This window comes from Epinephelus fuscoguttatus, linkage group LG12 (assembly GCF_011397635.1).
Source record: "Epinephelus fuscoguttatus linkage group LG12, E.fuscoguttatus.final_Chr_v1".
Taxonomy (NCBI): Eukaryota; Metazoa; Chordata; class Actinopteri; order Perciformes; family Serranidae; genus Epinephelus; species Epinephelus fuscoguttatus.
This window is the reverse complement of record NC_064763.1, coordinates 17,727,667-17,752,365: the sequence shown is the minus strand read 5'-3', so window position 1 is coordinate 17,752,365 and position 24,699 is coordinate 17,727,667. Positions and strand designations below refer to the sequence as shown.

General features: G+C 38.9%; 1 protein-coding gene across 5 annotated transcripts; it reads right to left on the bottom strand.

Annotated features, from left to right (window-relative positions):
* Window positions 1-2,884: 2,884 nt before the first annotated feature.
* On the bottom strand, window positions 2,885-23,136 carry slc25a14 (solute carrier family 25 member 14). 5 transcript variants are annotated; one of them, XM_049592062.1, is made up of 9 exons: window positions 22,989-23,136; window positions 22,281-22,425; window positions 20,934-21,072; window positions 19,291-19,385; window positions 13,531-13,616; window positions 13,204-13,299; window positions 11,840-11,964; window positions 11,348-11,561; window positions 2,885-9,622 (listed from the first exon to the last, which is right to left on the bottom strand). In XM_049592062.1, the coding sequence occupies exons 2-9, from the start codon at window positions 22,342-22,344 to the stop codon at window positions 9,581-9,583; spliced, it is 861 nt and encodes a 286-aa protein (XP_049448019.1). In that variant the 5' UTR covers window positions 22,345-22,425; window positions 22,989-23,136; the 3' UTR covers window positions 2,885-9,580. The 5 variants fall into 5 exon arrangements, with proteins under 5 accessions (XP_049448019.1, XP_049448018.1, XP_049448021.1 ...); XM_049592061.1 differs by having other exon boundaries at window positions 22,281-22,382; XM_049592064.1 differs by lacking the exons at window positions 22,281-22,425; window positions 22,989-23,136 and adding exons at window positions 19,484-19,562; window positions 21,436-21,701.
* Window positions 23,137-24,699: the final 1,563 nt, after the last annotated feature.

Genomic DNA, 24,699 nt, shown 5'->3' with positions numbered 1-24,699 from the left:
GTTCATGTGCTTGTGATACTACTGACTGCGCAACAAATTGCCCCGAGGGGATAGTAAAGGTATCCTGTTTCCTTGAACATTACATTTTGAGTCAGATATTTATCTTGCTTTACCCTCTGGAGTCTGTCTTCTCACCTGTGAATACACAGGGCATGTTTTAGTTACAGTACATGACTTTATTAAAAAAAAGGAATTGTGATAAAATTACTGTACATGTAAAAAAGATCGTAATAAAGCGTCTTATTGTTTCTTAAATTTTGTGTTTCATTTATGCTCTGAAATACTGAACCAATGGTTTTGACTTCAGTTCAATTATATTTTTATTTATAAATCTCAATATCACATTTTGCCTCAGAGGGCTTTACAGTTATCATCATGAAAGACTCACATTTTTTATTGACTGTAAGCAGCAGGCATCCAAAAGACACAACAACAGGCCAAACGGCAAACGAGAGAAAATCTAGGGTTGGCTTTTTTCACTTTCACTGGCGAGTATGTTTACAAACAGAAACCGACAATCCTGCATAATATATCTTTATATTTTATGGTTTTTAAGACTTCTTCAAGGTAATTTTTAAATAAACGTAAGACTGATTTTGGTCAGTTTCTTATTCAACCATTGCAGTAAAGTATAAACTTAAGTTGTATATATGTGGCTGTTGCAGAGGTAGGTATTATTTAGTTATGAGTGAGTTAGATTAATCTACATGTTATATGAAGTCTATAGTAAAAACACAGTACTAGGTTCATTTGAAGGTTTAGAGATTTGTAACATCAGGAATGTGGAATTTCATGCACAAGAGCTTGACACTCAGACAGAAATTAAAATATGGATAAATTAAAATGGACAAAATGTCTCTGGCAGTTAAGACCTCACACATTGAAACCAGTTTGGTTTCAAACGTAAACATGGCACTGATGTGTACTACTTTAGCTTTAAAGGAAATTTTAGATTAATACAATCAGCAGAACTCCACAATGTTTATGTGCTTCATAGGTGCCTCTGAGGCTTTTGATCGCATTAATCACAAGATATTATTCAATAAATTGCATTGCAGAGGGGTCCCTAAATGGATAATTAGAATTCTCATTTACTGGTGTGTTCATCAGTCTGTGCAGGTAAGATGGGGGTGCTCTGTATCAGAATCATTTCATGTTCGACAAGGCGGCATTCTATCTCCTTTTCTTTTTAATGTGCACATGGATGACTTGTCCCAACAGTTAAATGCATGTAACACAGGGTGTATTGTTGGCAAAAATTCAATAAATCATCATATGTATGCAGGTGATTTAGTTATCTTCTGCCCATATGGTGTCAGCCTGCAACAGCTCCTGAAGGTTTGCTCTGGTGCAGATTCTGACATCAAATTATGATTGTTAGAAGTAAAGACGACAGAAAATGAGTATTTCCTGAATTCTTTTTATCTGGTGTTGCTCTTAAAGTGTGTAATGAGATTAAATATCTTGGGCATTATAGTGTCAATGATTAATCTGATGATAAAGACATCTACAGACAGTGTCACAAGTTGTATGCACAAGCTAATAAACTTGCTTGCAAATTTAGTGTGTTCAGTAGTGTTCTGCACTCTGGCGCTCCTATATGAAGAGCAACGTGCAAAGACTTAATGTGGCCTAACTAAAACTTCCATGATGGTGCAGTGCCAGCCAAATGTGTGTAAGTGTTGCTGTGCCCACCTGCCCTGCTTTCATCGTATATTCTAATCTCATATATATCGATATATGTGCAGGTTCTCTGTCTCAGAAAATGCTATCATCCAGGCCTTTGCCGACACTGAGCTGAACTCAGTCAGGTTTTCATCTAGACTGTGGGGCCAGTGGCTCTCCAGCTTGTTTGTGTGTGCACTTTATTGAATTGTGTCCATTTTTATGAACTTGTATGATGAAGTGTTGGGTATTTCTTGTCTTTTTTTTCAAATATATGTATATATTGTATTTACCATATCATATTTTTGTACATAGATGATTGTCTATTTTATTTGTGTGCTATGCTTTCCCTGTGTCCTTAATAAAGTCATTATTATTATTAAATGTAAGACTATCTAATTACTTTTAAGGTCTCATATTCATTAAATTGAAGTCAAGACATTTTAAGGACCTGCAGACACACTGTCATGCTTTAGGTTATAATTCTAAAGCTGCGATGTATGTATTTCCCTGTTTCACCATGTCAAGGTCTCTAAGTGAACATGAGGTGACATGCACACTGTCAAGGAGTTTTGCATAAATATTGAAATCCAGGAAAATTGACTGCACCAACCCAACCTACTGAGCAAGGAGAAACAAACCGATACAGAAACAATCACAGCATATATTTTATTTGAGTGAACATTTAATTCATATAAAGCCGAACCCATTCTGTCAAAGAAAAAATCCAAAATAATACTCCCCGTTTAACACCTCCACCATAGAAATTCAGAGTGTGAACAAGCATAAAAGGTTATAGACAGCAATGATACACCAAAGTGCAAGTAAGTGGCAATTTACAAAAAAATATTTATAGATTTTCCTCTCCTGTCAGGCTGCCACACAGATGCAGATTTGTCAGTTATCAAGTGTTTTAAAATCAGAATGATGAAACTTTTTTTTTATTGATGCCTCTGAAGCACCTTAAAAGAACCTACATGAGGTTTCTTCAGTAGAGGATGCACTACCTCGGCCTTTAAATGAACAATTAATTTATCAAGTGTCACCGAACAATCAAACTGAAATGCCCAGAGAAAACTATTTCCCACACTGGTTTTCAGAATGTGATCAGGAGGAATGATGCCAGCTGGCCGAAATCCAATACAAAACTAATGGCCAATATCTTCATTTGGCGAGTGTAACAGTGCTTTTTCGCTTTGTTGAACATGACACAGAAACATAAAGACAAACAATATATATTCAGTCACAAGCAGAAACATGAATGGAGGCTGGGTGTGTAGACTGTGAATCATTTTAAAAGTCCTTTTGAAGTAAAACAATAGAAAAGCATCAATAATTAAACAAATACACTGATGAAACCTTTCAAAAAATCTTCATATCCAGTGTATGAATTTAGGGCACAGCGCAGTTTTGTGGATCTACTTCCTTTATTTCTGGAGTGTGATACACAGAGCTCAACAAACACACTCTGATTCAAACTGATGTCAAAACTAAGGCAGAGCTTAAATTTGCCAAAATAATCTTGACTCAAGGACCACTTTCTCACCTTTTCTGGAGCTTTCAAGTGAGCAAACTCCCATCAGCGACTACATTTACATGCACACTAATATGCCACTATTACTCCGAATATGACAGCATATCCTGCCTTTTTCCAAAATTAACATTTTCTGATTAATATGTGGGATCTGCCGGTATTATTCGGAGTTAAACAGTATTCTTTGGACATGTATTTGGAATATGTGTCTCAGTTGGTGACACACAGCCTCTTGCCTGCATTGCCCACTAAATCAAAGACGGAGGCCACGTCCATACGGTCGAACAAGTCCACCCTGAAGCCTGCTCCTTTGGATCCTATTTTGATGCGAAGAAGCAAAATGATTCAGCGGTTCCACTTATCTGTATTTCGACGTGATAAATTACGTTAGGACATGTTAATGTGAGTATGCACGGCTGCATGTAAATTGGACTATTTGTGGAATATTCTTTTTCACTAGTGATGTAAACAGCTTGGTAGGAATATTGTCTTTTTCGGAATAAGGGCAAAAACTGGAATATTTCGTGCATGTAAACATACTCGGTGATTCTGTGTGTGGTCAGAGGTGAAGCAAGCTTGAAATGTTCGACCAAAGAAGGCAACAAAGCACCATTTTCTCCATTATTCTTTAAAGATATAGTTCAACCAAAAACATTAGACATTGTGTACAGTACTCGTCTCTCTAAACTCCACTGAAAAATGTTAGGGAGAGTGGAACATCCGAATAGTTGAATCAGATCAGTGCACTACGTTTTTTCATTTTTAAGGACGTCATGCTCAAACATAAATTATGTGATCAGTATCTCTTTTCAGTGAAAAGTTACTAATCACATTCACAATATTCGGCAGAGCAATAGCATCAGAGCATCGCTGAAGAGACAGCAAACCAGATTGCGGTGAGATGCTCATCAAGCTGAGTCATATTAAGTTTTGTCATGCCAACATCGGGCTCCTGGTTTTGCCGGGGTTATAACAGTGAAGTTAAGTAAAAATGAAGCATGATGTTAGGCAAGGCATTATCAAACTTTGGCTGAAACATAAGTCAGGATTTTTTGGTTTATTTGAATTTCAAGGCTTTTTAAGCTCTTTGTTAAAAAAGTGTCATTTTCAAGTGATTTTAGCACTTCATTTTTTCCCCTTAAAATCCAAGCACTTTAAGCACCTCGTGCGAACCTTGGGTTATAGACAGTACAAAAATGTTAGGAAAATTCCTGTGCAGCATCATCCAAGTATGCATGCATGCACACTTGGCAAATCCCTTCATAGGAGGACAATCGAAAAATACTTTGTTTAGCAACAGTTTAGCACAAACAGTTTGTAGTTTTCTGATTTCCATAAGCCCATGAATGGATACAAGACACCTGGATAATGCTGCACAGGAAACGTCAGGCAGTTTTTCAGACATTTTATATCCTCTTTTACTCTTTTGTTTGGCCACAACAAAGTCTTTTTTCACTGGTTTGCCTATCTCCACTCTCCGATAGCAAACTTTTTCTGAGACCACAGAGAGCTTAGGGAGGTGAGTACAAACAATTATGTTACTGGGTGAACTACTGTTTATCATAAGCATTACATAATGATGAAGGGAATGAAACACTAGGCAAATAAGTGATGAGTTGTTAACATAGTAGACTCAGTCGGGTACAGTTCAAATTAACACACAAACATTTGAACAAAAATTCAAACATGCCAGCGTGAGGATTAAATAATAAGCAGGAATGGACAGCAGCATCATTCAAAACAGAGTCAAATAAATAGATGAATCATTCTGAGGTCAAATCAGATCAACATAAAAAGCAAAACTCTTTAAAATAATTAGAAAATAGATAAAAATCTACTAAAGCTTAAAACACAAAATCCCTAAATATGGTTCAGTCATTTTGCCAAAATGAAAACTTGACAATACAGTCACAGGGTTGAGCTGCAAGACGAGCAATGGAAATCCTTCTGGACATTTGAAAGGCTGGACAGTTCATGTAACATGAAACAGAGAGTGAGTACACTGCTATGACACTAGAGTGATCAGCCGACAACACATTATTTAAAAGAAAATTGATTTATGAACACTTAAAAGACCACAAGAGATACTACAAAATCAGATGCTGCCGCCTGCTGTGCCGAGTTTCCTGATGTAACTTTCCATAAACATAAACCAAGTACCACAATAGTATTTACATTGACAGCTGTGCAAAGTAGCTCACAAAGCAAGTTGTTGGTTAGCATGAACTTTGTATCTCATCTTCTCTACATGTTAGGCTGAAAATGTCTGACAGAAGTAAATTTAGTTCCATTAAATGAAAATCATGATTTCTTGAGTATATGTAATTTGAGATTCAGCTTCCATTGTGTGTATATGTTGTGAGATGATTGTAACTTATTGGCCGGCAGAAATGACACGTTCAGTAACGTTTAAGGGTATCTTAAGGATTTTTCAACCTGGACCTTAGTCTCCCATGTTTTTGTGTCTAAAAAAACCCCACTCTATTCCAGTGATAAACCCCTACACTCAGATTAACTCTGTAACGTTATGGTTACTCAACAAGCCGATTAAACTTCAAAAAAACCCGATCCGAGTCTAAACGCACTTTATAGGAAGGTGAATTAATACATAGATAAATAGATTAATCGTAGGTTGCAGATATCCTGACACTCTGCTGTACCCGAGTACTATGCAGAATTGCTAACAGACTGTTTAAATGGCTCAGGAAAGCTGAGGTAACACCAAACACATCTCCTCACAGATGCACTTAAATGTATCTAAACAGCTTTTAATAGTTTAATTTCAATAGTGAGAACTGTGATTAAAATCTGTAGACAATATCTAAAGGAAAACCCACACACTCAATGTTAATGAGGCATCAGTGATATCATCAGGTATCAACAGGTCACCACTGTAAAACGTAAGGCTGCAACAGTACAACTCTCCCAGGACTCTATCATTAAAATAACTTCACGCCAACATCACCAGAAAGGCAAACCAACGATAGACCCCAACGCACACACACATGCTCACATTCTTGTACTTCTACCTTTGTGAGGACCCTCATTGACATAATGCATTCCCTAGCCCCTTACCCTTACCTAAACCTAGCTGCAACTAGAAATGGGCGTGAGTACTTACGTACTAAAGTACTAATTTGGACGACAGTACTTGCATCCTTGCCCTGCTGTCGTTTCCTTCCTTCCTGCATTTATCATGAGACTACTGCTGTGGGAATGTGAGCTCCGCCCATGAGGTCCGCCCATACAAACACACACACACACACACACACACAGTGATAGCTTTACACAGCTAACATTAGTAACAGTAAGAGTCAGTAACAGTTATTAATGGGACTGAGTCAAGCCATTTCAGTGTCAGTGTGAGTTTGTTGGGACCATTAAACGGCTCGAAGTCAGATGTTAGTTTGTGCTAAACTGGGCAGACGTCGAACTGACTAGTAGGACAAAAGCTTGAGGACAGTCCTTCAGCACAATGTCTAACCTATGTCACAGCAGCAACAGAAAGTTTGCTGATTTTTATCATGTTAACTAAAAATTTATAGTTTAATAGAGTGAATAAATACATTTAAAATTGCATTTGTTTTTTGTTGTTGGCCAATTTACTTTCCTATTCTTACATTAGATTTTTTTAAGGAAATACTCAAGTACTCTTAATAATCTATAGCTAGGACTGGGATATGGAAGTTCCTTAAAGTGTCCATCCTTTACAGTAACATGAACCTTAAAGCCAAGTCTTAACCCTCAAACAGAAAAAGTGAAGTGTTTGAAGAAGTGAAGACTAACAAAGATGTTCTCATTTTCCCAAAATGTCCTCACTCTGTTGGTTAAAATGTGTTTCGGGCCTCATTATGTGCAAATTATTACTATTGTTACACACACACAAACACACACACACAGAACCTTGTGGTCTTTCAAACCCACTCCACTGTTGAGCACAAAAGTTGAGAGTTGTGTCCGAACTGCACGCTAAAATGCCAGCTCAAACCATAACTGAGGAAACAGAGGATGAACTAATAAATCCCATTGGAGAGTTCTGAAGTAATGATACTGGGAAATAAGGTTTACACTGGGTTTAATTTGGATTCTGCAGTCAGGTTCAATTAAAAAAATATGTCATTGTGACATTTCTGCAGCTGTGATGACAGCTGATGTATGTCAGGGTAAAAGGACACCATGTGCGTTTTTAATCGAGAGCAGAAGAAGAGGAAAAACCTGATTTGCAAAATCCAAAAGTATCCCTTTATAGATAAAAGTAAACTATAAGGTGATCCAGTGAATTATGACCAAGATAGAGCCAAGCTACTTTACAGTCTGCTACTAAACGATAACAAGCCTGAAGCTAAACAGCAGAGTTGCCTACAACAGTATACATGTAGAAGTACCAGCTCTGTTGAAGCTATAAATCGTATTTTTAATGTCCTTCAGTCATAGAGTCCAGCATGTCTGTGCAGTCAAAATAAAGAAGAAAGATGAAGATAATTTCGGGAGACCCATCTGATGACAAGCTATGATGCCACACAAAACTGCTGCCACAATGGGAAACTTTTGATCACGTCAGAAAATAAATAACTTCAACTTTAAAAACAAAAATCAAAACTGCTAAAAAATAATTAAATATAATTAAAAAAAACCTGGCGTGGAAACTGCACTCATGTTCTGTACAAGTCAAACACATATATTGTTTGTGGATCCTCGTAAACTAAATAAAAATTCATGTTGTTAAAACTGCATTTGTTTTGATTTAAAGATATTATTCACAAATTTAAAATATGTTTTCAATTTCAAACTACAGCGTCTGACAGTTTCCAGCTACGAGTTTCTTCTGAAGACAAAACTTTATGTGGACTCAGAGTAGCTGCAAATAAAATCAAACCCAGTTTGGCACAAACGCACTATTTTGCACTTTCTGTCCACACCAGCTGCCTCCTTTCATGCCGTGACTTTACCTAACAGGAGGAACACAACAGTAAGAATAGCGCAACAAGGCATCATATGTGCACCTGGACATGACAGGATAAAATACATCCACCTCTCTGTGATTGAGTCTGTACAGTGATTTACAGTATGTAATGGATTGTTGTCATGTGGGTTAATAATGGCATTAGCTTCGCTTCTGAATCAGCAGCAGACTGGAGGAGAACAAAACAAAGCCAAAAAAAAGAAAAAAAAGGTCTCTACAGCAAAAACATAAGCATTCATTTGGAGTGATTGCTCTTGATTGAGTATTTCCTTGAAATTAAATAAAACAAAGGAAAAAAAGACCTTTTGGTTGTGAAAACGAGTAAAAGTGTTTCCCTTTTGTCATGAGAGGCTTTGGTTCAGATTTCTGATATTTTCAAGTAAAACTTCAGTGTCTTCTTTAGATGTTTAGAATTTGTGTTATGTGGAAATTTCTTCTCCTAAAAAATAATAAATAAAAAAGTTCTGACTATTTTTTTCTTCAACTTTAAAATTCAGAGTGATTTTCTGGCAACCGACCCATTTAAAGATTAAAAACTGCACGTCAGATGCTGTGCGACACCTTTTCTTAACACCTCAATGTACCAGAGATCACAAGATATCTGAGAATTTCATTTTCCATACAGACGTTAAGCACTAATGACCTGTTCATTTCCTACTTTCTGTCAGTGTCTTACTCCGGCTCTCTCTCACAGTACAGTAACTAACAGTAACAGCTGATTTCCTATTTGAACCACTCTTCCAAACAGTTCCTCAACATTCAGCAGTAAAATCCAAGCATGTTTCATGCAGTGCCTGTGCATTCAAAATACAGCGTTCCTACATGTCATTCAGTTTAAAATTTAACATTATCTTCTTTTTAAAAAAAAAAAAACAAACAAAAAAAAAAAACCCAACAACTCCACAACCTGCATGTGTGACCTGACATTCTGCAATTCCTAAGCTTATTATTAAAATTATTTCCCATGTTTTTCTGTGTAGGATTCCTGAGCAAACAATCCCAAGTGTCCTCTCTGTCTTTTTAAGATAAGCCAAAGTTCACAAGGTTCCACTCACCCAATCAGCCCGAGGAAAATGAACCTAGTCTTCCAAACTTTCAGTCTTCTGCTACAACCAAATATTTAGCTGCCTGGGGAGTGTCGGAGGTGGCTGTTGGTGAGCGTAGTCACCAAAGCAACAGTCCTTAAAACAGTACGAGAACACAACCAGTGACAATAAATAAAACACATTGCGAAGAGAGAGAGAAATCAACATAAGATTTGGATGAGCATGGGCAGATGACTAATATTGTATCATTGGTATGAATTTGAAGGGAGTGTGAATATACTGGTGCCAAAACTCCAGGTGCTGCCGTGCTCACACCCCACTTATGCCCGACACAGTCTTAACAGACCAGTGAAGTCCCACTTCCTGTTCCCATTAAAACGGGAGCTTCTTCAGCTGCTCGAAGGTGATGAAGAACTGAGATGTGTGTTAAGGAAAGCGTCATGATTTCTATCACAACAGTAAACAGGCTGAAGCTGCTCAGACACAACGTCTGAAATATGGTCACTGAGCATAGTTGCATACAGTTTTGCAATTTAATGGACAAAAAAAAAGGTATTTCTGAGCATTTGTGTTTACTTTCTGTACTGTTATGGGTCACAAGATAAATCCAGGTTTGATTTTCTATGTTTTACACATATGTCACAAGCCTTTCGAGAGATGTTTGGCAGTGTGACACGTCTTCGATAAGACAGGATAACAGGTCGCACAGCATCATTTCATTCCTCAAACAGGCTACTTCAGTAGATCAGAGAGTAATATGCAGGTAGATGATGATGATGAGGAGGACACAGACAGAGAGAGTCAAAGAGTTGAGGGAGAGGACAGCTCAGCTCCTTCATGTAGCTGTGGTGCCAAATGCAAGATACAGCGAGACAGTGATGCCAGCCAGGTAGGTATCTCCAGTGGAGAGAAGCATGGGAAGAAATGTGTCTTTTCACTGTCTCTCTCACAACAAATAAAACAATAAAATGCATCTGACTCAGTGTGCAAGATTTCTCTGTGTATGATTTTTTTTTAAAATGCATATAGATGCATGTGTGTACTGAGTTTACAAAGGCTGTCACTCACTAATTATAATTTTCAACAATTAAACCCCACCAGGAAAAAGGAGGAGCCCCAGTGAGCCTCAAGAGTGCCTGGACAAGTAAACTTTTCAAAAACTAAGATGAGCAATCAATTAAATAAATCTAATGCTGACATAGGAACAGGCAAAATGGATAAAATCACCTAGCAATATGCTGTTTGCTGTTAGGCAACTGTTTAGGCATTGATGACAAGTGACAATCCACAGTTTGCCACTGCAGACTGTTAAGCACTGATGGAGAGAGGAGCCCACAGTTTGCTGTTTAAGCAAGTGTTTAGGTCACTAATTAATTAGAGTTCCATTTCTTGTTACTGTTGAGTAATGCAGAAGGTCAGTCTGACAGGAAACTGAACAGAAGAAGTCATGTGTAAGCAGTGTGAACGCACAGTTCTTAGAGTCACTGGTTTCACAGTTAAAACTCAGGAGAAGCCTCAGTTCTTTTATACTAACTTGCCTTGTTGTCTATTGTTGTTCTATGTTCATTCTATGTTTGTCTATTTTCACGTGAAGCACTCTGTGCATGTAATGTTACTAATATTACTGAGTGGGGTTTATGTTCTGTCTTACTTTGCATGAATTATGGCTTCTATCCCTCTTTTTAATGCTCATTCTATGTCTATCATTATTAGTGTAACAGAAACTGAGTTACAGAAAACCAACTACAAAACTGCTTCTGAAAATATACAGCTAGGAATGCCGGTTAAATATCTGTCAAACCAACATATGTCATACAGCTAAAATCATGTAAAAATACTATGTTGTAATGAAGCACACCTCATTGATTTCCAACGCAATGTATGTAATAACTAGAGATAATAAAGGCAGAGCTACTTCAGGAAAACTGCATTGCAAATAGTGCAGTTGAAAATATTATATTGTCTTATGGCATCAGAGGAGAAAGAAGAACTCAGATCTTTTATGCGAATAAAAGTATCAGTATGTAGAAATACTCAAATAAAAGTCCTGCATTCATTATTTTACATAAGTAAAAATACAAAAGTGTTAGTATCAAAATATACTTAAAATACCAACAACCAATGGGTTTTAAAGGATACAATGATGTTCCAGGGGCCCAGCCTCAGCCAGTTCGGCCAGAATCCCTTATAGAGAGCGAAGAAGCCCTCGTTCTTCCATGTCTGCATCACTCCGTCCAGTGTTCCTTTGTACATGGGGCTTCCCGACAAAACTCGCTGGTTCATCATACGGGTCCGGACCACGTCCACGGGGTTGGAGGCCAGTGCTCCCGCCAAGCCACACGTGAAACTTGAACTGTGCAAACAACAAGACACAGAGCAAGGTTATCAGACCATGCCAAGAAACCTTTAGCACTTTGGTGAACTGCGGTTGTTTTAAATTTGCTGTACGCATTAAGTTCGACTTGACCTCTTCAAAAAAGACAAAAAGACATCTGTGCACTGCAGCCAAAGACATACTGTGTGATCACAAAGGATGACCATCCCTGACCTGAAGAATTAGGTCTGGGTATCAATTAAAAAAAAGGTATTGAGAGCTAATACCCAGCCCTACTAATAAAAAATAAAACTTACATGAAATGTGTCAAAATGGTGTCTCCCATGAGGCCAGAGCGAAGCAGGTGCTTCTTCGTTATGTCATAGACAGGAAGTTCCACTCCGACGACGATGGCTGCCCGCTGTGCTGTGGGGATGACACCCTGAGGAGGAGAAGGAGGATGAGGATGAAGAAAATAAGTCTGATGGTTAAACTATCACAGTACAACTCACTGGAGAAAATGTTGAGTTGACATACAACAAGCTCATATTATCAAATAACACAACATGTAAATAAGGTAATGTTGAAGCTTTTGGTCGGCTGTTTTCTCCTGCTTCAACACTTTGTGCGGCGCTTTGCTAAACATGTCCTGTACCAATCTCTGTATAGGACATGTCTCATTAGCTGCTAAATGCTCCTCCATGTTCACCAGCTAGAAGTATTAAGATATGACAGTACACTGGGTTATACAGGCGCTCCTCTCTCTATTAAACTCATTGTATGTAGTGCACATCATGCGCCACCAGAGGTCAGGTGGAGCAGGTGGCTGAGCTGACAGATACCCTGACTCCGAGTGGTGATGGGACGGGGGAATTTAAAAAGGCAGCTAAGCTAACGTTAGTCTGACTTTGGTGAAACTGGAATTCATAAGGTGTACAGCTGTATTTCTAGTTTTAAAACAGAGTGATAATACTAAATTTATCTTGTCGTTTTGTGAGTTTATATTGTTTATTTAATAGACTGAAAAAGGTGGGAGATCTTGCGGAAGGAGCAAACTCACCAGTGGAGGTTCAGAGATGGGGACAATGTAGCACCACAAGCTAATATCGTCCTATACCGTACACCCCAGTGAAGTTACAGGAAGGTATGAAAAAACAGATACCACCAGAACCTACCAGCTAGTCTCTTACTGTATCTATCTGCTGTTTAGTACAGAGCAGGTGGTGTATAGTGGGTTTTTACAGCTTTTTTGACTGAGCAACACTATGACAGTGAACCAGAACGGTAAAGTAGCAGCCAGACAGATCAGCAGTTCGCCAAAACTCACTGTAAGGCTCCGTTGAGCTGAGGGGAACTGCAGATTCAGCTGATCATTCTCTGGAGGTTCATCACTATGAGCAGCCTCTTTCATATTGTTTTCACATTTAAATTATTATAAGAAAATAGATTTCAACTGCTTTAAAGATGAATGGTTTGGCTTTAATGATGTGATCTGTAAAGCTGGCTGTAGTAAATATACAAATGTACTTAGAATTAAGTGTCAAAAACGAGTTTATGTTTTGTCACAAAAATTAATATCTTAAATGAATGAATGGGACGCCATTTTGGAACACAGTATCCACTACTTCTCCACATACATGCACACTACACACACACACATCCCTATACATCCAGCACTCACTCTCCAAAGCCCTCTGGTGCCCTCTGTCTGGTAGATGTTGATGAAGTTGGACATCATGCTGCCTTGGAGCAGGCTGCCCTGCGCCTGCATTCTGATCTGGAACAAAAACAAACACACAGACAAAGACAGTGTTTTAGTCCCTAATTTACAAGCCAGCACTTCACTCAGGGTCTGAGTCTAGGAGTAAGGACACATTTTAAGTAGCTGTAGGAGTAAAGCCACTGCACTATTCATTGACTTAAAGTGGATGACACCGGCTGGTCTTGATTGATATATTGGTGAAGAGATAATTTAGTCTGGGCCTTGTGCTCAAGCATTGAGAATCACCTTGAGGACATCGGTGGGGTTGGCCAGAGAAGAGGACAGGACTCCAGACACGACACCACAGAAGACGTTGATGACCATGGTCTCATCTGGCAGGAAAGGCACAAGGAAGTATATTAATTAACACACATGGGGCAAAAGCAACCAAAAGCACACAAACACATTAAGATTAGCCTTTTATTTACTAAGTCTACAGGGATGATATGTTATTTCCATAGATCATGAAATTATCATGCATACTCTCCACTTAAAGAAACAGTGTGTCATTTTCAATTTGAGCTGCGAAGGGTTGGTACATTTCCAGAAATATCCAAGGATAGTAAAGCTTGGGAATTCTGTACAATTTCTATATAAAAAGCATACCTTTTAATAGTGAACTTATTGGGGAAAGAAATGCAAGAAAATATTTAAAAAATACCATGTTTTGGTTGAAAGTATGCCTTGTTAATTGAATTGTACATTGCAGTGCATTCAGCAGCACATTCTTCTATCACATGTGCAGGGCGATTTACCAGCATCCCATTAAATAGGAATTTAGTGAAATTACAACCCTCTGCAAGCACAATGCATTGTCCTATCTCATGTGCAGCCCACACATGTGAAAGGAGAATGTATATATTCATATTTTTATGCTATATTTTAGTTAACCAGCAGATAAAAGTACACAATTTATTACTTAACACCTTCTGTTTGTTTCTGCTTGTGCATGCTAAGTTAGGAGTTTACACCATTATTTCTTAAATGTAAAAAATGTATTTTACAAAATAGTTATTCACTTTCAACCCTACATTTGCACACACAGTGTTGGCTCAAATTTACTAGCTAGCCCACTACATGGCACATTTCAAATTTGACAAATTTGTGGATTTATTTGGCGTATTAATGAATTATGGCTGCATAAGATATAGGAAAAGGTTCCTATCCTGTACATTTTATCAGTTCTCATGGAAAGTTTGCACCTTGAATATTCCTGGAATTTTGCAACCCAATACAATAGTTGATTTGGTTTGGGACAAAGCATTTGTGTAATTATTCAACACAACACACCCCTGCTGAACTATGTTTTTGGCAGATGGCTGTAGGCAAAATAATGTTACAAAAGATATCTTGGTTTTAATAATGTCTGAGAATATCAGCACAGAAATATTTGGACACACTTGAGTCCTGCCAACTAACAAAGAATGACAGGAACCACTGACTGACTGATTTTTTTTCCTTTCTTAAAATTGTGCAGACCATCTCTGCCCTGTCAAATACATTAATAAAATAAAAAAGTAATGAGAAGACCAACGTAAAGGGATGAGACATGAATCAGCCCCTTAAAACATCTTATATGTGCTTTAATCACCTGATTTAAATCTGGTCTTTGCTTTAATTCATCAAATCTTTTGTTGTGGTAGGTATGCACTTTTTGGATCTTAATACTTAAATAAATAAATATAAACAGACCCAAACAAGACTCAAATTGTGTGTGTTGAAAATGACACTACAAGAGATAAGCCTTCTATGATTGTCTTTTATGCTCTGAACATATGTTGCTACAACAAAGTAAGAAAGGACAAAAAGCATTTTATAGAAAATTATTTTCAAGCATAATAGTCTACTACAAAAAGTGTGCAGTATTTTGGTCACAGGCAGAGGTTTGTGGGAGTTTAAGAAATCATTACATCTCATTTAATCTGCATACAAGTGGTCATATTTGCTCGCACCTACTTGGAGCACCACATGGGTGAAGCTAACTGTGTATTATGCATACAATGTTTAAACAGTCTTTAATTTCACAGTGGTCTCACTCTCGTGATGTGTCAACCTGCCTTGTGCTCCAAGCAGATTAAAACTACTACTGAGAGTCACTTGAAATTTGCAGTTGGAGAGATTGCACTCCCTCTACATTGGCTTTAAACAGACAGGAACCATTGTTAGCAATTAGCCTCGGCAGAGTTTGTTAGTCAGCGGTGGATCTAATTAGTAGTTACCCAGTATGGTGTCTACAAAGGAGGAGGAGACAAATAATTTTAGAGCAATAGTTACAGAGATCCCTGATCAACCTGTACAAAAGTTAGTGTGGCTGTCCTGGAGCCGCTCTTTTTTTGAGCAGGTGAGAGAGGCATCCGATCCCACCACAACCGCAGAGCAAAGCAAAGCCTGTATCAGGACAAGCATTAAAAACAGTGTGGCAATGTTGTGGCAGAGGGCAGAACAATCAACAGAACCCCCCCAAAAATTGTGTTTGGACAAAAAACACACACACATACACGCACGCGCACACACGCACACACACACACACACACACACACATTTAAGAGATAAAGTTAAGCCTCAAGAACAAAACTCTTCACCCCCTGATTTCTTTCCCTCCTGCCACCATCACTTATCTACTTTTCACATTATATGAGCCTATTTCAGTATAGTATACCGCTTAACTGCTTGCTAATTACAGTAACTTCAAATTTGGTCAAAACTGAGTTATGACAGCAGAACAACATCCAGCTCCACTCTTTCATTCCAGTCAATCACTCAGATTTGTTCTCCTACCTTGATCTACTCTATTATTCATATTATCTATCTTATGTACACTAATTGGCCATTAAATATTGAGAGGAGCAGGAGGAAAGTGGAAGACAGAGAACAAAGAAATGACAGAGACAGTGAAAGGCAGAGGGACCAGTTAATGGGAAAAGAGAAATGACAAATAAAAAAAAGCAGACGTAATATAAGAAACTTCCTGTCAGTCTCAGAAACATTCCGGTGCTGGCAAATCACTATTAAATGTGGCGCAAGTCCATCTGGCTGATGAGTGAAATGGCTCTCTGTTTCAAAGATTCAAGTTCTTTATTGATATGTGCACAATTTGCACAAGCAGTTGTTGGCAATGACAATTCTCATTAAATATGTATAAAAAGAAAATCGTGCAACTAAAAATGTGACTCTAATACATAAAGCAGTGCAGAAATTAAAACAGAGATAAAAAAAAATGACATATATGCAAAGTATGAACGACAAAAACTGATCCACTTTCATGTTTTTAGAATTGAGTCATGCTCAAAATACAAAGAGTTGCATGATTTACTGCACAGTCCTAATTACATAGTTATTATTCATGGCAACAAAAGCTACATGGGAATGACCGACAATTAAGTGCTCTAGTTTTGGGCTGCAACCATTATTTATTGATTAGTGTTTCTATTATTTTATCAATTACTCATTTTGTTGTGTCGTGTCCCGTGTGGCATCTTCAAAGGTCTTGTTTTGCTCGATATTCAATTTAGAACAATGCTAAAATGATGTATGATGAATAAAAGCAGGAAATCATCATATTTGAGAAGCTGAGACCGGACAATGTTGAGCATTTTTTTCACCTGCTGATCGACTAATGAACTAATTCTTTCAGCTCTACTTTATATAAATCAAGCTGGTTTTTTCCATCTCTCTCTATGCTACAAGCCTTGACGTTATGACTGATTTGAAGTGTCTCTTTGAGCAGCACGTCGGCTCTTTGAGTGTTAAATGATGGAAGATTTCCATTTCAATTAAACATATAGAATATGTGCTCCATATGAGATCGATGTCACATAGCAGGGGAAAAGCACATCGGAGCACTTACAGCTGCAGTGTGAATGTAGCCTGACTCACTCTCTCATTCTCCCCGCCCCTCCCCTTGCCTCTCTCTCTGTCTCCACTCCTCCCCCTCCATCCATCCATCCATCCATCCATCTCTCCATTTCTCCCTTCCTTCCTAGAGACTCTTTGTCTCTTATTTAGCTTGCAAATTAGTGCCGGCAGGTTAACATGCTCAATCTGCTTCTGGGCAGGTTAACACAGGTTGTCCCAATGTGGGGTGTGCAGCCATACACTCAAAGGAACACACAGTTTTACTGCTGCATATGACTGTAACTGTGGGAAACACACCTTACATTCTTTTTTATCCATCTCTGCAATGCAACCAGAAGCAACCTACCACCCACTGAGTGACTCCAAAACACTCAACCTGCCTGCAGAGCCAAATGTATACAAAAGAGGAGAGAAGGCCCACGGGGAGTTTGTACTGTTTAAGGCACCAACGCTGTTTTGAGTCTAACCAGATGGAAGGAGAAAGAGAGAATCCCAGTGTGAGATATAAGGAGAAGCAAAATGCAATACAAGCAGCATCAGAAATAAACTTTTTGACTTGTTAAGTTGATATAAACATGCTTAAAAAACGATTTTTTGAAAGCCAAAAGAAGATATGATAAGAAACAACTACACCAATGTTGTATACTTTTGAGCTGCATACTCAGATCATCCCAGAACTATCTGACAATGTTTAAACCTAGAGAAATCTAATTTTAATCATGTGCCATTTAGTCAGCATCGCCTGTCAGTGGCATTATATCCTCTTTGTGTATGCATCAGGGCTGCAGTGTCTGTCAGAAGCTGTCATAACTTGACTATTTTTAATCTAGTTTTAGGCTGCATTTCAGTCATTGGATGTCTGACGATCTTGAGTTATTAGAGAAACTAGCTAGCAAACGTTAGCTGCAGCTCTGCTCCAACCCCTGCCATGCCAAACGGCATCAGAGAAACACTTATTTTTTAACATGAAACTGATTTATTTAGTGGTTTTACCAGTTTAAATCACTGAGTCCATTTGTTCTGGAGAAGAAGTGACTTTTGTGAATATTTGGCTGCTGGTAAAAACCTACTTAACATCTGGATTGTAAGTTACAAGACAAACAAGCTCAGCAAATGTTAGCAACAGTTCAGCTCCAGCCCCTGCTGTGCCGAACAGCATTGCAGAAACACTTATTTTTAATGTGAAACTGCTTTATTAAGTGTTTTTTACTGGTTTTAATCACCTGGTTTGTTTGTTTTCGGGAGGAAGAGACCTCTGTGGATAATTCCACCACTGCTACATTTACAGCTGATACTTTTAAGAACAATTTTACAAACTACATCAACTTCAAATGCGTGCTTTTTATTTATTATACCATACTATACATTTAAAATATTTTGGCTGGATATAAATTGTGCATATTTGACAGCAGGGAGTCCTGATAGGTGTCAGTCTATATTGAGAAGTACCTCCTAACTTCACCTCATTTTCAGCAGGGCCAAAAAAGGTAGATTACCCGCCCCCCATGCATTCATTCATCAGCACAGAATAAAGGTAGTGCAGTATGTAGCGGTGCTGACAGTTATCTGCCACCTTTACTGCATGATAAAGCCATCAATCAACAGTGCACCATTCACCACTGCACAATTGGCTACTTGTCAAAGTATTCAACAATATTCGTACGATACTTCACTATAGATAACAGCATCAGTTCACAGACTAAAATGTAAATTTAAGAAAATGACTTAGGGGCTACTACTGCCAAATTCTTTGCTGTTGCTGCTACAGTGCTCTTCCCTCAGCTGTTTGGGGTTGGTTCTTCGACTTTAATTGAGCTGGTTTTAAAGAGTTTTGCTCATTGTGGTGCTGGAAGGCCACAAGGGTTTTTAGCTGGGTCAGGGCTTTAATCGATGCTTAAAGACCAGGAATGGTTTGCAGTGAACAGCCTCAAACCAGTCAAAGCCACAATGCAAATATGAGCTGAGCTCAACTGTTTTTACAGACAAATATCTTGTAGTTAAAATGCTTTCAAGGTTTCACGGGACTTCTGTGACACTAACTAACTGAAGCCTGTGAATTAAAAAGGCTGACTGTAAGTTTAGAGCCTTAAAAAAGAGTTTAGCAGAAAGGTAGAAGACAGGGTGTCAGAGGCAGAAATGGTCAACACTCACCTTCTGGGTGACTGACAAACAGCCTCTTCAGAGAGTTGTAGGTTCCTATCTTGATTGTCCCATAAGATGCCTGTCTCAACAGAGCAGGAGAAATCCTGAGAGAAGAGGTAAAATATGTTAGTAGTCTTTACCCTTAGGGGTAAAACTGAAGGCAGGTGCAGAGGAAGGAGTGCTCATCATTTGCTTCCCTCACCTGCCTATGTTCATGTGGCTTAGGATGCAAAATGTCAGTCTTAGTGAGGAGCATGAAATCCCGGCTTATTGTCTATTACCTAAAAAGCAGAGATTAATCTTAATAACTGTAGACGCTAAACACTTGAATCACACCTGCTGCTTTATAAGTCAAAGAGAAGCTTTGGAATACATTTCCTGTCCCACTGGGCTCCTTTCAAGTTGGATTCGGCAATATCACAGTTCAGCCACCCACAAAGTGTAACAGCTCTCTTTGCAAAGCTTATTACTGCATATCATATTGAGCACATGCTGTTTCCATCAGCATGGAGCATGCTGCAAGCTTGTAGCAAACAGAAGTCGCTAGATTTACTTTACAGGTGTTTAACTGAAGGCTCTCTCCCCCTGGGAACAGCACAGCATCTAGGGTGATATTCACACTCCTTCCTGGAACTAAGAATTCCTACTGCTGAAAGTCTAATGAAATCCTAATGACCTCTTCTAAGAATCCCCCCTTAAAATTTACGACTGAATCTAGTTTAAAGCCATTGACAAAGATTGACAGGTAAACTGTGAAGAGTAGACAGGAAGCCTTTCCTGTAGCTACGGCAATCTTATTATTAGTTATTATTACAGTATCATGAGTGGTGGTCCAGAGCAGATTGTGCAAGGTTGAACCATGCTGTCCTGAATTAACTTTACACCATTACTCCGTCTAACAAGCACATCAACTGAACTGTACTGGTGCTATTGATGCCACCCATGCCCATACCGTCTATTTCATGTAAATCTACCAGTACAGCAATAGTTCAGCGAATACAGCAGCAATTCATCTCCATTTAGTGTTGCACTAATAGGAAATTTAAGCCTGTATGGGCACTGCATGGCCTTGCCCCCAGTTACATTTCTGATCTTCTTGTTCCTCATTCTCAGAGCGGTCATTCTTCCTCAAATCTCGGCCTTCTATCCATCCTCTGTTCAAATCGCAAAACCAAGGGTGATCATGCATTTGCTGCTTTAGCTCCAACCCTCTGGAACATCTTCCCTAGTCCATTAGATTTACCGAATCTTCAGACTGTTTGAAACAGCTATGAAAAACCCACCTTTATGGGGAAGACTTTCTATAGAGCTTCTTTATGTGTTATGTCTTTGTTTGTTCTAGTTTTGTTTATTTCACATTGTGCTGTGTTCTATACTGTAATTTAGTTTTACTTGCTCTATTCATTTATTTATATTTTTCATGTATGTGTGTGAAGCACTCTGTGAGTGTATGTTTTAAAAAGTGCCAAATAAATAAAACTTATCTTACTTACTTTCTTTACACACTTTCACTTCCTTACACACTGTATCTTGCTACTGTGCTCCAAAATAACAGACACTTGATCTGATCTTAAAAAATAAGCTGCGGTGACAAATTGTGTGTACACGTCGAATATCATGTTGATACAGAGTCTAAATAAAAATATCCTTACCCAGAATAGAGCGCTCGGATGCCCTCCTCTTTGCCAATCCTGAAGAGGGCATGAAACATGCCCCTGTAACGCACCTCCGTGTACTGAGACTGACCCTGGACCTGTAGTCTGGTTTTAGTCAGGTCAATGGGAAATGTCCCTGGGGATTAAAATATAAGTAAATATGAGGGAGGTTAGGGTTAGAAATAAGAAAATGAAGTGATTAGAGTTACAGAAATGTTTGAGTACAGTGATCAGGTATAGAGGAAATTTGGCACTACAGTCAAATTCACACTGCTAGGCAGCCCCAGTTTTGACCTCCTATGTATCATCATTAAATTTGAGTCAGAGAATGATGCATTTTATAATAAAATAAAAATATTCTAACCTGTTTGCCAAGTTATAGCTCCTATTCAGATACTGGAAATTACATTATGCCTTTCTTAATTTGTAAAAAACATGACAAATATGACACATAAATAGAAACCATATGAATATATATTTGGCTTAGGGCCCCGATTACCAAAAAGAGTCACAACGGCAGTAGCTCAGTCCATAGGGACTTGGGTTGGGAACCGGAGGGTCGCCTGTTCGAGTCCCCGTCCGGACCAAAATATGGAGCGTGGACTGGTGGCTGGAGAGGTGCCAGTTCACCTCCTGGGCACTGCCGAGGTGCCCTTGAGCAAGGCACCGAACCCCCCAACCGCTCGGGGCCCCTCACTCTGAGATCTCTCCACTTTGTGCATGTATAGGTCCTGTTTGTGCATATGCATGTGTGTGTGTCCTTCATGTGTGTGTGTCCTTCAGACCTGTGTGTAACTGACAAGCAAGAGTGAAAACATTGAATTTCCCCTCAGGGGGATTAATAAAGTGAATAAACTTAAACAAATGGGTAAAATAGCTTTTTCATCATGCAGCAGTCTAGATCTAGATAATCATAATTTATAACTAATCCTAGCTTTGTGACTGAAATGTAATAATTGTACCTAAGAGGTGCAAACTGGGGCAAACTGCCAGGTTAATTACTGTGTTCCTGTGAAACTAGCTGTCTATTGTGCAAAATATAAAGTAAGCAGTGTGGATGTGTACCCACAACCTGTCTGAATCCTAACTTATCTGTAGTTGCAGGGCAGCAAATATAATGTGCACAAAAAGAGCTTTGATATGTATTCAGCTGGATGCATCGCCCCCTTTATGAAGCCTCCATCACTGAGCAGGTGCTGATGCAGAATTTTCCTATGTCTGAAAATACATTCAATTCAAAAGACTATGCGCAAGAACATGTTCTGCCATGGCATTACAGTGCATGTAGAGCAACACTACATAACGGTATGGACTATGCATGTCGTGGTGCATCACGTAGCCTACCAAATTCTGCGACAATCGAGGCCATCCCTCCGTAGATGAACGGCTTCCAGTTCAAGTTTGCCATCTCCGCGGCGGCGGCTGCTTCCACCTGCTGCAGCCCCGCTAGAAACAACAGCAGGCAGCCCAGACAGAGGTCAACACAGTGCTGCAACCTCAGACAATACAACATGGCGATAAACATTTGAGATCCAAATGGGGCTACAGATCAACGAGGCTCCTCAGCATCAGCATCCCAGCGTACTGCGCCGGAAAGAGACGCCCTGTGCACAGCACCGAGCAGGGAGCTATCGTGTTTTGTTGTGGCGTTACGATTGGCTGTGAGTTCTGTCAATCAAATGCTTCAGCGATTCTATTGGCTGGTGCGCCGGGGAGGGCAAGCCATGACTGACAGCTCTGTGACAGCAACAGTGTCACAAGAATTAAATTAAGTTATTTATAATCGTTAACGCTTGTCATATGACCAACAGAGACGCCACTTTATTAACAATATATAAATAATCATTTTTAGTTAGGGTGTACATTTTAAAAAAAAGAAGATTTTTTAAATTTATTACATAGAGATGGCCGTCCCAACTCCTCCTGACGTTTAGCTTACAGCAGATGGCTCCTGCTAGCCTAACGGCTAGTCGGCTAACACTTGTAGACGTTAGTAGCCAGCTTGTTAGCGAGTTTATCAGTTAGCAACTAGTCAGCCGAAAAGTCACGTACCTGTAGTGTCGATAAAATCCGCAACCTGCTACTTCACTTGGTCTTCCATGACTTAATAAATATCCGCAGCTTGACTTAATTAAAGTGCAAGCAGAAAACTTCTCGCCCGCTGTTAGCTTCCCATTTCAGCTAATGTCAAACGCCACAAACGAGCTTCTTCTTCTCCTTTGAGGTTTAACGGCAGCTGACATCCTTGGTGTTGCAATGCCGCCATCTTGTGGACTCTGTTAACTCCTACAGGATCCGCTTTATCAGATTTTCCCCAACAGTACAGACACTTCCACCTTTAATTCTGCTCCTGTGAGCCCAAATCTTCTCATTTCTTACATTATATCTTTTCACTCTGTAGTTTGTGGTTCTGTTGAATTAAATAGTATCACACTGAGATAGCCTACACAAGATTAAAACCTCCACTGATCCCTGGTAGCGTCACAGGGATGTAAATAAGTACAGATTATAGAAAAAGCACAACCTAGATAGTCTGATAAATGGGGTAAAAAAATGACACATGGGCTTTTAAAGAAATTTAATCTTGTTTTATTTTATTAGTTTTCTTAAATATCAGAGTAGATCTGCATCATCAGGTAACTTATAAGGGATCCAGACACACCTGCTGCATGTCCTTACATACTGCCCAATGACTGACTGCAGTGAGAATAGAACCTAAAGTTAAAGTCATCAATCATGTCACCTCAACAGACAATTGTTTATTCACCATCATCCAACAGCCACAGGATTTTTCTTAATTATTTTTTTTTCCCAAGCAACACCATGATGGAGGGAACATTACACATGGGAAAAAAGTAACACAGCCAGACCAGAGTCATGCTCAAATGTACAACAAATCACTGCAGCAACTTTGGCTTAATGTACCTGTGCGAGCCCTTTTTCTGTCTTTAAAAGGAGCACAGATGTTCATATTTCTTTTAGTTATCTCCCTAAGTGTGAATCAGCCTTCGCCCCCTTTTCTCAGTCTTTTAAACACAGGCTGTAATTCATAATTGACGTGAGTCCACATAGAGTACTGTTTATAGAATTAAGGCTATAAAATATTACCTAATCTCTGTCAGTTCCTTTGCATTATCACCTCACTGTCATACACATTTCTGCTGCACTGTCAAAAGCCAGTTTTCATCTTTTTCTGCTGCGGTGTGCTCCTGTTGTATCTGTTGGATTTGGCAAAACAAAATACTTTTTAAGCCCAAAGCATGAAAGCATGTAGCTAAGCAAAAGTAAAAGTACACAATGTTGCGTGCAGCAATTTGACACCTGAAATTCTTGTTACGATGCAACTGAGAGCTGTTTAGTTTCACTCGTTGAAGCACTCAAGATCCGGTCTCGAGACCACATTTTGAAGGTCTCGGTCTTGGAATCGACTGCATTTTTACTCAGTCTTGTCCTTGTCTCAGGAAAAGAGGACTCTGGATTTTATTTTAGGACCAGTCAAGACAAAGACTGCAGGGTTATCACTTAATTGCCAGTGCAAAAAAAAAAAAAAAAAAAAAATTGAATAAAGATGGCAAAGTTGTTTTTGGCTCCATAGAGTTTGTCTTCCATTTGCTTGCTCATAGAAAACATAAGAAAATTCCAACACATAAAATTTACTTTTGAAAACCCTTTTTCTCATGGTAAACGTCTACAAACACAAATACAGCACAAGGCAATATAAGAGGTGAATGAAGAAGAACCTTCATTTGTTTTCTGTGGCTGT

Coding starts and splice junctions, on each gene's coding strand:
- slc25a14 (XM_049592060.1), bottom strand. CDS start 22,461: ATGTTTATCGCCATGTTGTATTGTCTGAGGTTGCAGCACTGTGTTGAC. Junction 21,073..22,280: donor CTCGATTGTCGCAGAATTTG/GTAGGCTACGTG, acceptor TTTAATCCCCAG/GGACATTTCCCATTGACCTG. Junction 13,617..19,290: donor GTTTGTCAGTCACCCAGAAG/GTGAGTGTTGAC, acceptor CTTTCCTGCCAG/ATGAGACCATGGTCATCAAC.